The sequence below is a fragment of the Siphateles boraxobius genome, unplaced genomic scaffold, assembly GCF_051911475.1.
Source record: "Siphateles boraxobius isolate OS27281-9 unplaced genomic scaffold, OSU_SipBor_1 9, whole genome shotgun sequence".
Taxonomy (NCBI): domain Eukaryota; kingdom Metazoa; phylum Chordata; class Actinopteri; order Cypriniformes; family Leuciscidae; genus Siphateles; species Siphateles boraxobius.
Genome location: NW_027509219.1, coordinates 31,620,092 through 31,634,223, shown reverse-complemented (window position 1 = coordinate 31,634,223; position 14,132 = coordinate 31,620,092). Strand labels below are relative to the sequence as shown.

Here is a 14,132-nt window from a genome sequence, read left to right as displayed (position 1 = left end):
TTATATTGACAAATAGTAAGTTTACCCAAAAATGAAAATTCTACTATCATTTACTCATCCTCACGATGTTCCAAACCTGTAAGACTTTGATTAATCTTTGTAACACAAATCAATATATATTTTTAATGAAAAAGATCATAAAACTAATCCACATGAATTGAGTGGTTTAGTCAAAATTTTCTGAAGAGACTTGATCGCTTTATATGATGAACAGATTGAATTTAGTCTTTTATTCACATATAAACATTGATCAGTGCACATAAACAGAAGCTCAACCGCACATGCTTTGGCGCACAAGAATGAACCTCATTGGTTCTTGCAGAAGCTCAAACGTGCAGCGTAACACTACAATAAACCTCATTGATTCTTACACATCGAGCGCACATGCTTGAGCTTCGGTTTACCACAAATTTGGACTAAACCGCTCAATTCATATGGATTAGTTTTACGATCTCTTTATGAACTTTTTGAAGCGTCAAAATGGTAGTTGTGTAGCTGTCAATGGAGGGAAAGCTCTCAGATTTCATTAAAAATATCTTCATTTGTGTTCTGAGGATGAACGAAAGTCTTAAACGTTTGGAGCGACACAAGGAAGAGTAAATGATAACAGAATTTAAATTTTTGGATGAACTTACCCTTTAACAGTTAGTTGACCTATTTGGTTCAACAGATTAACATTTTCTTTCTAGTTTAATTCTCAGTAAATGTTCTCTGTATTTCATCAGGTGGAAGAGATGCAGTGGACTGGTGGAAACCGTCAAATTCCGGACTCTGTTTGCAGTTTTCCGTGCCAATCAGGTGAGAGGAAGAAGATGGTGAAGGGTGTCCCGTGCTGTTGGCACTGTGAGCTCTGTGACGGGTATCACTTCCAAGCTGACGAGTTCAACTGCGAGATGTGCCCTTTCGACATGCGGCCGACCCTCAACCGCACGGCCTGCCGGCCAACTCCCATCATCAAGCTGGAGTGGCATTCTCCCTGGGCCGTTATCCCTCTGTTCCTGGCCATTCTTGGCATCCTGGCCACCCTGTCCGTCATCATCACCTTCATCCGCTTCAACGACACCCCCATCGTGAGGGCCGCGGGCCGCGAGCTCAGCTACGTGCTCCTGACCGGGATCTTCCTCATCTACTTCATCACCTTCCTCATGATCGCTGAGCCGGGAACGGTGGTGTGTGCTTTCCGCAGGCTTCTGCTGGGTCTGGGCATGAGCATTACGTACTCCGCCATGCTCACAAAGACCAACCGGATCTACCGGATCTTCGAGCAGGGCAAGAAGTCCGTCACGCCTCCAAAATTCATCAGCCCCACTTCACAACTTATAATAACCTTCATTATGATCTCAGTACAGGTAAGCGTGGTAAATAAGAGCTTGAAGCAATTTACTGTAGTGATAATTATTTTATTGTTTTGATTCCTTCAGGGTGCAACCCATGTTCTTTAAATCCCAAATCTCATGGAATTGGTTACTGTGTTGGGCTGTTTTTAAATCGCTACAGTATTTACATTACTGTTCAAAAGTTTGGGGTCAGTAAGATTTAAAAAATATATATATATATTTAATCAAAAATACAGGAAAACAGTTGTATCCTGAAATTTTATTACAATTTAAAATTTTTATATTTAATATTTTATTTAAATACATTTTAAAATGTGATTTATTCCTGTGATGCAAAGCTGAAGTTTCAGCATCATTACTCCAGTCTTCAGTGTCACACGATCCTTCAGAAATCATTCTAATTCGTTGCTCTGGATTTTTGTCATTTTTTTTCTGATTGATTCTTTGATTTTTTTAGTAACATTATACATGTATTCTCTGTAACTTTTGATTAATTGAATGCATCCTTGCAGAAATTATTAATTTCTTCACAAAAAAAACCAAACATATTTTCTTTCCTGTGGAATAAACCTATGAACCTTTTAATAGACCCTGCATTTTAAGTTTGCACAGAAGAAGTATTTAACACTAAATGACACACATCACCTTTAACTTTTAACTTCATGCATTTATGAAAATCTATGGCTTCGGTGAGGTTGATTATTGTAATTTAATAAATCATTTAATTAGTAAAGAAAATTGTTCTTCACATTATCCAGAATTCTGTCGAGAGGCACCTTAGGAAGTCCTTATCTTACTTAAACGTACATTAACGTTTCTGTCTCACCCTAACTAAATATGGGTTCATGAGCGACACAGAGCCACTGGTTATGGTAACTAAAGCCCCTATACTGTTGTTCCACCCTCAATATTTCCCCGTGGATGAATTTTGAGGTTTAGTCAATAGCAGTTTCCCAGCCAAGCAGATTCTCCTGTGTTTGGACACTGCCGAAGCTGATAAGCTGCCTGCAGACCTCATCATGTTGAGTGCTCTGGCTTCATTCTGCTTGTGCTAGCAAACGTGCGGTGCCAGCCACGCTAATGTGCAAAAGCAACAGATTCAACATCAGTAAAGGCAAAAAAATGCTTGAGTGATTTACAGGTGACAAGAAAGCTCCTCCGCTGTCGATACACTTCGTGTCTGCTGATAAACACCTCTCCTCTGATTAAAAACTGCTGATTGGAACTTTTACAAAAGAATATTTTAAACGCTTTTGTAGTTCAAGCTTAGCCCCAGAATTATGCGCATGACTCACTGGCAAATGCGTGGGGGAGACGAGATTAACAGGACGTTAGCAGGAGAATGATTGACAGCGGGACGTTTCTCAGCACCTCCTCCAGCACATGTTGGCAGATGTGTCACCGATCCTGAGTGTAGAACGGAACTCCGTCGAGCGATTCTGACAGCAACATCTGTCTCCGCGACAAAACGCCGGCTGCCCGGCTGCTGTTCTGCTCTCCACCCAGCCGTAGAAGTTTCTGGGAAAGTTTTGAGCCTTACTGATGTGCACCCTCACTCAGGATCAGTCACTTCCTAGTCAGAATGTTCTTGTTGAGAACAGGAGCAGAGGACGCTCTCTAAATCACCCCTCTAACAGCTGCTCTCATTCGGTGACCCTCCGCACTTACATGGTGAATGACTTTGCTACATTATGATTTATGGTAATCATACGTCCCCTTTAGCCATCCTTAGAAAAGCCCTTGTTTTATATTTGCGGTTCAAAATTTTTTTGAACCGGTATTTTTTTAGAAATAAAGTTTTCATAAGCTAATATGAACGTTATGTTCTTAGAACACATCTTTTTGTTATTGCTAGATATTTGACATTATTATTTAAAAAAAACATTATTTCTTCAAACAGTGTCTGATTTCAATTTCATTGTTTATTTGCGGTTCTTTCTAAAGGAATAAGGGTAACACTTTACAATAAGGTTCATTAGTTAATGTATTAACTAACACTAACTAACAATGAGCAATACATTTGTTACAGTATTTATTAATCTTTGTTAACGTAAGTTAATAAAAATACAGCTGTTCATTGTTTGTTCATGTTAGTTCACAGTGCATTAACTAATGTTAACAAGATTTTAATAAAGTATTAGTAAATGTTGAAATTAACATTAACAAAGATTAATGAATGCTGTATAAGTGCAGTTCATTATTAGTTCATGCTAACTAATGTAGTTAACTAATGAACCGTATTGTAAAGTGTTACCGGAATAAGAAACTCATAGGGCAGAAGACATTTAAGACAATCAAGGCCATAGTTCCATGTCTCAAGTTCATTGAAGTTGTCTGTCTGAATATGATGAGAAATATTCACATTCTTAGTGAGATCTCACTTTTGATTGCAGACTTCATTGCACCAAATATGACATGGAAATGAAGTTAATCATTTTTCATAATTTACTGAAGTAATTTACTCACATTGGGTAGTACATAAATAAACAAAAAGGTTTAAATATACACTAGCTTCAAAAGTTTATGATTTTTTGAACGCTTTTGAAAGAAGTCTCTTATGCTGACAAGACTGCATTTGTTTGATCAAAACTACATTAAAATGAGCAGTGAAATATTATTACAATTTAAAGTGACTGTTTTCTTTTTTAATATTTTTAAAGATGTAATTTATAGTAGAATTTTCAGCATCATTACATTATTCTTCAGTGTCACATGATCCTTCAGAAATTCTAATATGATGATTTGCTGTTCAAGAAACATTTCTTATTATTATCAATGCTGAAAACAGTTGTGCTGCTAATATTCTTTTGAATACCATGACAAATTTTCAGGATTCTTTGATGAATAGAAAGTAAAAAAAAAAAAAAATGAATTTATTAGAAACTGATTATTTTTGTAATATAAATGTCTTCACATTTGATCACTTGAATGCATCTTTGCTAAATAAAATTATTAATGTCTGACCCCAAACTTTTGAACAGTAGTGCAATGTGTAGTTGTTTCTGACTTGTTTTCTGAATACATTATGGACAAAATACACAAAACTTGAATTGTTCCCCTTTTAATTCAGAATTAAAAACATAAAATTTTAAATGCTACATTTCAGTAGAACTAGACATAGCCCCTTGTTTTCCTTTCAGAAATCTAGGCACGTTATTATTAAGCGAGGAGAGGATCTTATAGTTTCTTTTGTGTCTGTAAAAAAGCACTTTAAAACCCATCATTAAGAGCAATCAGGCTGATAGGTGGCCTATTTTAACCAGTAATCTTGTGCAAAATCGTGTCTGCTGAAGACTGGCTAAAACACGTCCTTTTTACACTATATTCTACATCAGTCTAACAGCAGCTCTTGACAAATGAGTCTGACCTTCTGACTGACTCATCTCACCGTTAATGATAAGCTTTAACTTCCTCCCGTCTCTTGCAGGTTGTGGGTGTTTTCGTCTGGTTTGGCGTGATGCCACCACACACCACCGTGGACTACGAGGAGCAGCGGCCGCCCAATCCAGAGTTGGCACGTGGCGTCCTGAAGTGTGACATGTCTGATTTGTCGCTCATCTGCTGCCTGAGCTACAGTATCGTGCTGATGGTCACATGCACCGTCTATGCGGTCAAGAGCAGAAGCGTGCCTGAGACTTTCAATGAAGCTAAACCCATCGGCTTCACCATGTATACCACCTGCATCGTCTGGCTGGCGTTTGTGCCTATTTTCTTTGGCACAGCACAGTCCACTGAGAAGGTGAGACGTGCGTTATAATGTGATTGATTATTGATGTTGTTAAACAAATGGTTGACCCAAAAATGCTAATCATTTTCTCAACATAAAGTTGAGTGTATAAAGTGACAAAATGCTATATTCTAGTCAGTCTCTATATTCCACATCTTCTGAAATCATATGAAATCTTTTTTTGAGGAACAAACTGAAATTGAAGGTTTAATTTTTGTTTCTTTGTTGTTTAAATGGTGCTTCTTCACCACAATACTCAAATCTCATTAGCATATGCACATATTCCAATGTCATAGACGTGTAACCGAACACGATACGCAAGTTTGAGCGTGGAGAAGTGCAAATGAGACCTTTGGGATGGTTTGAGGTTGAATTTGACCTCAATCTCCATGTCCTGATGAAAAAGCCTCCTCAGAAGTGGATTCCTGTGGTGTTTTAGGAGAGGAGTAATCCTCCACTTTCCCACTTTTTTTCTTGTTGAATATACCGTTCTATGCATGAATTTGTCATATCATGAAAACAAATTCTTCTGCAAATGCTATTTTAAATGGAGGTGTTTTTCATCATTACCTGGTAGTGTTGCTAGTTGCTTTTTTGTTACTGTTCTATCGTAAACCGTAAGGATTTTCTTATACATTTGCAATGGGAAAGAGAGCAAATGCCACACATGAAATATTCGGATGTCGCCTTTTCCATCTTCAAAACACAATATACAGAAATGCAACACCATCTCTCTTTGAAACAACTTCCAGTATTCACACCACAGTTCTGCTCCAATCCAGCAACAAAAGAGCAGAGCTTAGTTGCCGTTTAAGTCCTTAAGTAGAAAATTATGTGAAATGAAGTCATTTCAATATGAAGGTATTGAAGTAAGCAACAACCTGCCAGGCTCACGATAACAAGTCCAAGTTGAATTGCTCACAGTTTCTCTTTTGAAGAGGCCTTTGATATGGCAGACATGGAAAGGGATGAGATGAGAAAAAACAACATTTCATTTCTCCCCTTTATCTCCCAAAGACACACCATGACACAGAGACAAAGACTCTTCCGCCCACCAATGAGGTTCCGGGGGTTTGACTGTGGGAGGAGGTTGATAACAGGAGTCTTTGGGAGCCTGAAAGACAATGTCTACCCATCTTAATAAAGCCAGAAGCCTCGTCAGCGGGAATTAGGAATTAGAGCATTAGTTATTGCTGCATAGATTAAACGACCCAGGTAGCTTCCCACTGACAGGCCGTTTAATGCGCCGCGCTAATACTGTATGTGTCATTTCCTGGTGAGCACTCTTGGGTGGGCAGGTGCTCTTTTATTTACCTTTGGCAGCCACATGTGATGATCATTGTGAATGTTTATATTGATGCATTGCCATGGCCTGTCCAAAGGAGGATTTTATTACTCAAAGGTAGCGTTTTCATGGCTCAGAAGGTGTTAGATGTTTTGTTTAAGCATTCGATGTTTCCTCTGTTAATTTTAGTAAAACAAATGATAGAGTATATAGAGCGATACAATTAATTTGTATAAATTAACACACCATTCGTAAGTTTGGGGTCAGCAAGATTTTTTAATACATTAATATTTTTATTCAGCAAGGATGCTGAAATTGATCGAAAGTGACAGTATGATGTAAAAGATTTATATTTCAAATAAATATTGAACTTTGAAGAATGCTGGAAAAAATGTGTCACGGTTTCCACAAAAATAAGTAGTGTTTTTAACATTGATAATAAGAAATGTTTCTTGAGCACCAAATTCAACTTTTCTTAAGGAATAAATTACATGTATTAAAATAGAAAACAGATGTAATAATGTTTTATGGTATTAATGTTTTTACTGTATTTTTGATCAAATAAATGCAGCTTTGGTGAGCAGAAGAGACTTCTTTCAAAAACATTCAGAAAACAGACTCCAACATTTTTATGGTAGTGTATAATATATATTTTAATTAATAATTAAGTAATTTGTTTCTAAATTTAATTTAATTTTTGATTAATTATTAATTTGAATTAAAAATTATTTCTTTGTCTTTAAAATGTGTAAAAAACAAAAACATTATTTAACTTAAAAAGTATATAATTTGGTCTTGGAAGAAGCTGATGTTGATATATGAGTTCATATTTGTAATGGTCTCGGTCTGTTTTGGTTTAGTTTTCATTCTGTCACCTGTTCTGCTTTTCCTGAGTTCTGTTTGCTAGTTAGTTTTTTATGGTTTCTTATTGGATTACATTCACCTGTGTCATCTTAGTTTTACTTGGTTGTTGTTTATAGCTTCCCTGTGCTCTCCTGCGTTCCTTGAATAGCGATTAAAGGCTTATTCTAGTAATCGTCCTGTGTTGTGCGATTTGTGCAACCAAGCGTGACAATATTAAATTAGTTTTGAGTTTTGCAAATTAGCTTAGCTAGTCTTAGCATTGTTGAGATCTCTTCTGAAGCTCTGAGATTACTAGAATCTGTTTGTCAGAAAAAAATCAAGAAGAAAAAGAAGACAAAACTCTCAATTTCTTCTCCATTTAATCGTATGTCTTAAGGGAGAGTTCACCCAAACGTTCTCTCATCATTTACTCATGCCACCACCAATGTATATGACTTTCTTTCTTCAGAAACAATATTTTTTATGAAAATAATCCATCTCTGTGAGTCCATATAATGGCTCTCACTCGGTTGACGCTTAAACACACCGATCGTGACAGTAACCCATACGACCTCAGTGGATGAATTAATGTCTGTGTGAATGAATCGTTTGTGTTTATCTGAAGAAAGAAAGTCATATACATCGGGGATAGCATGAGGATGAGTAAATGATGAGAGAATTTTTATTTTTTCAGTGAACTATTCATTTAAAGGGATCTCAGTTGAGATCATGTCTTTCTTTTCTAATAGGGTCTATCAAAAGTGATATATCACTCTATCCTGTGATCTATAACTCTTGGCGTTCCATTTCCTTTGTTTGATCCAGATGTTCATCCAGACGACGACGCTGACCGTGTCCATGAGCCTGAGTGCCTCCGTGTCTCTGGGGATGCTCTACATACCGAAAGTCTACGTCATCATCTTCCACCCGGAGCAGAACGTGCAGAAGCGCAAGCGCAGCTTCAAGGCCGTGGTGCAAGCCGCCACCATGTCCTCACGCCTCTCGCAGAAATCCATCAATGACAAGCAGAACGGAGAGACCAAGATCGAGCCAGACAGGTCACAGTAGCAGGTAAAAGCCTCTCTCAGACCCCTGGAAAACTGCATGGAGTCTGTCATGAATCTCCCGAGATGCCATTAAAGCCTGGAAGAATGACACAAATAAATCAACCTGTCTAAATGACACAAAATCACTCTTTTAAAAATAAAGGCTCCAATTCGAACCAAAAAGGTCATACGACTGATGCCTTCGGAGCAGGGCTTTTATGGTAACACTTTACAATAAGGTCTCATTAGTTAAGTTACATGAACTAACAATGAGCAATACATTTGTTACAGTATTTACCTTTACTTACTTTTATTGTTTATTTTTACAGGGACAGTGCACAATTAAAAGTAATTGCACCAGAGTTAGCTAAAAGCTCATTTGCATCTGTTGTCCCTGGGCAGGTAAACAAATAAAATAACATACAATATTACATAAACACCACATAAATCCTCAGAATACATATGACCAGGAATGTAAGATTTACAAAACCAGTATATAAAAACAGATAATTTACAACACAGTCATTAGTGGTTGCAGATTTGTTCTGATAGTAGCCAGTACTTAAGCTTGTATTTACAAATCTTTGATAATGTTAGTTCATAAAAATCCAGTTGTTCTTTGATTTGCTTCATGTTAGTTCACAGTGCATTAAAAATGCTAACAAATGCAACATTTGATTTTAATAATGTATCAGTAAATGTTGAGATTAACAATAGTATATAGGTACCGACCACCGGCCTGAAACTCTTGAAGTCTGAGCCCTGCTGTAAAATTCTAAAGTTCCAGGTTAATTCTAACCTGCCGTCTATTGACGTCTGGAGACTAGAATATTATAGTCTGATCATTCTAGCAAGCATCTAGCAACACCATAACCACCAATCAACTGCATAGCAATGCACTAAAAACATGCAGAACACTATAATCATAAAGCAACCCATAGCATTGTGTTTTTATACTGTGTTTAGGTTCTGCTGTGAATTCATATTTGCTGAAAAGAGAAAACTGAACTTTATGGCCTTTGAATGACTTATACCAGGAGATCTGCTGAGAAATACTGGTCTAATATATTTCATTGCAATAAACTGTCCTCAAAGCTTCCAGGATGGGATTGTTAGGGAACTCAATGCTTTAAATCCAATATTTAAGGTACCCTGAATCTTTTTACGTGAGTTAAAATGAGTGCCCCCTCACATTTTTATATCCATAACATCTCCTTCTCTCTCTCTCTCCCTCTTTTAAATTGCAGTGAAATGCTTTTGGGTTTATTTTCCACTTGTTCTCTATCTCTGCAAGCACACATTTGCTTCCTCAACACATGCAGTTTGAAGCAGCACATCTCATTACTTTCATATTACTGAGCTTTTGGAAGCAAAAAAATCACTAAGCCTGCACGAAATTCTTGAAATGATGCTTGTTGAAATGGATATTTCTTGGCATTGCAACAATATTTGGGTGCACAAGCAAAGAATTATGAAAAGCATGTGGAAAGAACTACATTGAATATGATTCATTTATGGACTTAATGAATGCATTTATTAATAAAACAAATGCTAAATGATTCTATTATATATTATGAGTGCTGTTTTTCTCCTCTCTCCCCTTAGGTACAGTACAGGTGAAAAACAACTCAGATGTCTATCAGTAGCTGATATATAGTCCTTATATCATTTTGCTATGTGACAATTAGTCACAGTGTCACTTTTCCTTTCTCTTTTACATTTTTGCCTACTGTTTGGGGTCGGTAATATGTTTGAAATGTTTTTGAAAGAAGTATCTTCAGCTCACTAAGGCTGCGATCATTTGATCAAAAATACAGGTAAATATTATTAAATATTATTAAAATTTTAAATATATTGAATATGTTTTCAAATGTAATTTATGCCTATGATGAAAAGCTGAATTTTCAGCATCATTACTCCAGTCTTCAGTGTCACATGATCCTTCAGAAATCATTCTAATATGCTGATTCGCTGCTCAGAAAACATTTATTATATTATATTATTTTGAAAACTTCTAATATTTTTGTGGAAACCTTGATACATTTTTTTTTCAGGATTCTTTGATGAATAGAAAGTTCAAAAGAACAGTATTTATTTTAAATAGAATTCTTTTGTTACATTATAAATGTCTTTACTGTCACTTTTGATCAATTTTAATGTGTCCTTGCTGAATAAAAGTGCTAGTATTAGTATTTGCATTTTTAATGCTGGTTAAATGGAGACACCAGTTTGTACATATAATGCTATTTCTTTTGCAGTACAATAGCAGATTGGTAATTTCCCCGACCACAAAGCACTAGTGCTGAAATGTGTGGTTCAGTCATTGCAGAAACTAATTCTAGTGCAAATCATCAGCTCGACAGTTGATTGACAGTCATAAACAGTGATGTGTGTGCTGTTGGCTGCAGTGATCCCTGAAGAAGAGAGTTAGCATTGTCTCACACTTGCCCTATCGCTCCTGCGCCGTCAAGAGATTTCCCCCCGGCTAGGCTACTACAGACAGACAGACAAACAGTTTCTCTTGTCAGTGTAGGGTAGATCACTGGACATAAAGGCATGTGCTAAAGTAACTGCCCTCATTGTATATACATTTAAAGGCTAATCATTTTTCATAAACTGTTACTATTATTCATAGTGAAGGTCATTGTTGGGAAAAGTTACTTTTAAAAGTAATCCATTATTGCGTTACTCTATTAAAAACGTAGTTGCTTTTTATGGAAAGTAATGTGTTATGTAACTTTTCTCACCTGGGCTGGGCTTGCTTGTTTGTTTTTTAATAGCTTAATAAATGCTTTAATTCTGTTTTTGACTAATTTAAAGGCCCTTTCACATCAAAAGTGTCAGTGAGTTATGCATGGGCAAAATGTAATATTCAGATTTGCCATTGTTATCCTATTATGATTGCAAATGATGGTATAAAAATGAATCGCACGTAACGGACGTCATCTCTGAGAAATATTTCTTCTGCCTAAGGCACAATTTTGAGAGTATTCCCTTACTGCTATCAAAAAGACCTATTATAACTGCCATACCGCATTCATGGGAAATGTGACCGAAACCCTCCAGGACTTGAGTAATAAAGGAAAAACACCCACATATACCACAAGAAGCGTTTGTGTGTGTGTGTGTGTGTGTGTGTGTGTGTGTGTGTGTGTGTGTGTGTGTGTGTGTGTGTGTGTGTGTGTGTGTGTGTGTGTTTTGTCAAAGGAGCATTCAGCAGCGTGATGTAAAAACAGTACTGATCTATTCAGAGCAGACACACTAGATGTGATGGCACATCTTGCTTTCTCTCCCGATCTGTCATTCGTGGGTGTTGCTTACAACAAGAGGAAGTTGTTAAGAGAGATAAACAACATGTCAGCAAGTCACACTTTTCATGTCCATAGTTGTTGCTTTACCTTTTGTGCCCAGACTTGTATCTATCTATCTATCTATCTATCTATCTATCTATCTATCTATCTATCTATCTATCTATCTATCTATCTATCTATCTATCTATCTATCTATCTATCTATCTATCTATCTTTCCATCTATCTTTCTATCTATCTATCTTGTCCGTGTCTCCGTCCACACTACTGTATATATATATATACACATATATATATATTAGGGTTGCACGATATAGAAGAAATATGCAATAACGTTACAGTAAGTGTGTAAAATAAATAATAAAAGAATCATGTGATACTGAAGACTGGAATAATGATGATGGAAATTCAGCTTTGCCATCACAGGAATAAATTACCTTTTAAATATATTCAAATAGAAAACAGTTATTTTAAATGGTGATAATATTTCACAATATTACTGTTTTTACTGTGTTTTTGATCAAATAAATGCAGCCTTGGTGAGCATGAGAGACATCTTTCAAAAAAAACTACAAATAAAACCTTACCAACCCCAAACGTTTGATCAATACTACATATTTCAATATATGGCCATCAATAAAGAAAGAAAGGAAATCCTTGCTGCTTGGTTTGAGGCTATTTTATATTTTTTGCAGACAGTTTGTCTCTGCTTTGATGTGCAGTCTCTAAAGCAACCCTTTAAAAAGCACAATCGCACATAAAGTGCCCACCTACTTTTCTGCTGAGTGTTGCTGAGTTTCTCATATTCACAGATCTGTCTTTGTACTTACAGATGACCCTTGGAACAGCTGTGTGGATCTCAAATCACTGAGGAACAGGGTCAAAGGGAGAGTTTTGCTGTGTTGTATTTTGTGATGCCAGGTGAGGAAGTTAATAAAGCCGATGTTACTGACTGTGAAGAGCAAACTGCTAACACTGCGAACAGAAAATACTTTATTGAGCATCTTTTTATCGAACACTTGAAATGCTTCATAGATAGAATGTGTCCAAAAGCCTTTCTCGTCTAGAAGATTTTTGCGGGATAGCACAAGGCGATTTGGAAAAATCTCTTGTCCCATTTTTACCTCAGAACGTGCTTGTTGTGTGGTCATTGTGTTAAGGTTTTAGCATGAGATGTTTACAGTGGTGCAACTTTGGACGTGCACATAGTGGCCGAGTAAAAACCCAACGAAAGACCACCAGACTGAAGAAAAGCTCTCCTCACCTTTAACCGTACAGCAAAGTCACTGCTTTATCATCTCCAACTGTCATAATACACAATTTTATTTTAGGTTGTAAGCTCAACGAATGAATTAGACACTATTTGAGGCAGTTGTGCATTTGATAGCTTTGTGCATCTTATATATCTCATATTTATTTCAACAATTCTAACTAGATGTTATTAATTTTATTTCATTTTTATTTTCATATAATGTATGTATTTATTTAATGATTGATCTCCTTGGCCAAAGACATGTTGGTGCTTTTATAAAGAGATTTAGAAAAAAGCAAAAAGATTTCAGAACTGAATATCAATAGAGCGTCCAGAATGCACCATATTAAAGAATAATGTACAGTTCTACTTGTTAAACATTGTAAATAGAGGACTCTGGAGTTTTAATGGATGTAAGTGTAATTTTATGTGTTTTGAAGCAGTTGTTTTGTGTTTGACTGACAACATGCATGGGAAACTATCGGAACAGTCTTTTTGTGTTACATGAGTAAACATGACTGCTGTGTGTTTTGCCAATGTCACATTAAAGAAATGTCAGTTTACGTCTATCAATTTTTTACATCAGTGTTTTTGGGATGTAAATATATTCTGCTGGGTTCATTATGCTCTACATTGCTTGAGTACATGCAACACTACAACACTGGCAGTGTCTATATGAAGATGTCATATTTGAAGCAGTATTGATGTTGAATGGTACAATCCATAACAGAAAGTGCAAAACAATCAATTGTAATTAAAATGAATGCTGATGTCAGAAAGCCACAAGAATTCCTTTATGAAATAACAACAGTGGTTCGCTGCTGAGAATCTTTCTTAGTTCAGTGTTTCTGTTCTCAAAAATCCATCAATAAAGCCCTACAGCAAGATGTTTGATACATGGGAAGTAATTTATGTTCGATGTGTTCTTTCCATGCACGACTGAGAAAAAAAGAAATGTTTTAATATTGTTTTATTTGCTCATATTATTGATTTAAGGATCTATAGTGTGTTTTTCTGTTTATTTCAGTGCAAGCATCATCCACATTTGTACACTTTCTATAAATTATATTTTGCAAAAGCTGTTTGACTTAGAGATATTTCATCCAAAATGAACACTGTCATTATCTACTGACCCTCATGTTATTCCAAACCAATATGCTGTTATTTTTTCATGGAAACAATCCAGTTCACAAACCTTGCCGTTCTAAATGATTCGGTGGCAGCTCACAATGCATAATAAATGATTGTATGACTTCAGAAGACTTAGAATTTAGTGCACAAATCATATGAACTTCCTTTATGATATTTCTTGATTCTTTTCGTTTTTGGAGCT

At 36.2% G+C, this 14,132-nt stretch overlaps 1 protein-coding gene across 1 annotated transcript in view; it reads left to right on the top strand.

Moving 5' to 3' along the window:
• The window catches only part of grm6a (glutamate receptor, metabotropic 6a), a 50,239-nt gene extending 36,539 nt beyond the window's left edge, over window positions 1-13,700 (top strand). The window contains exons 9-12 of the mRNA XM_077223567.1: window positions 726-1,349; window positions 4,765-5,076; window positions 8,018-8,263; window positions 12,380-13,700. Coding sequence (XP_077079682.1) covers window positions 726-1,349; window positions 4,765-5,076; window positions 8,018-8,260 — 1,179 coding nt within the window. The 3' untranslated portion in view covers window positions 8,261-8,263; window positions 12,380-13,700. The remainder of the gene's footprint in view (window positions 1-725; window positions 1,350-4,764; window positions 5,077-8,017; window positions 8,264-12,379) is intronic.
• The last annotated feature ends 432 nt before the right edge of the window (window positions 13,701-14,132 follow it).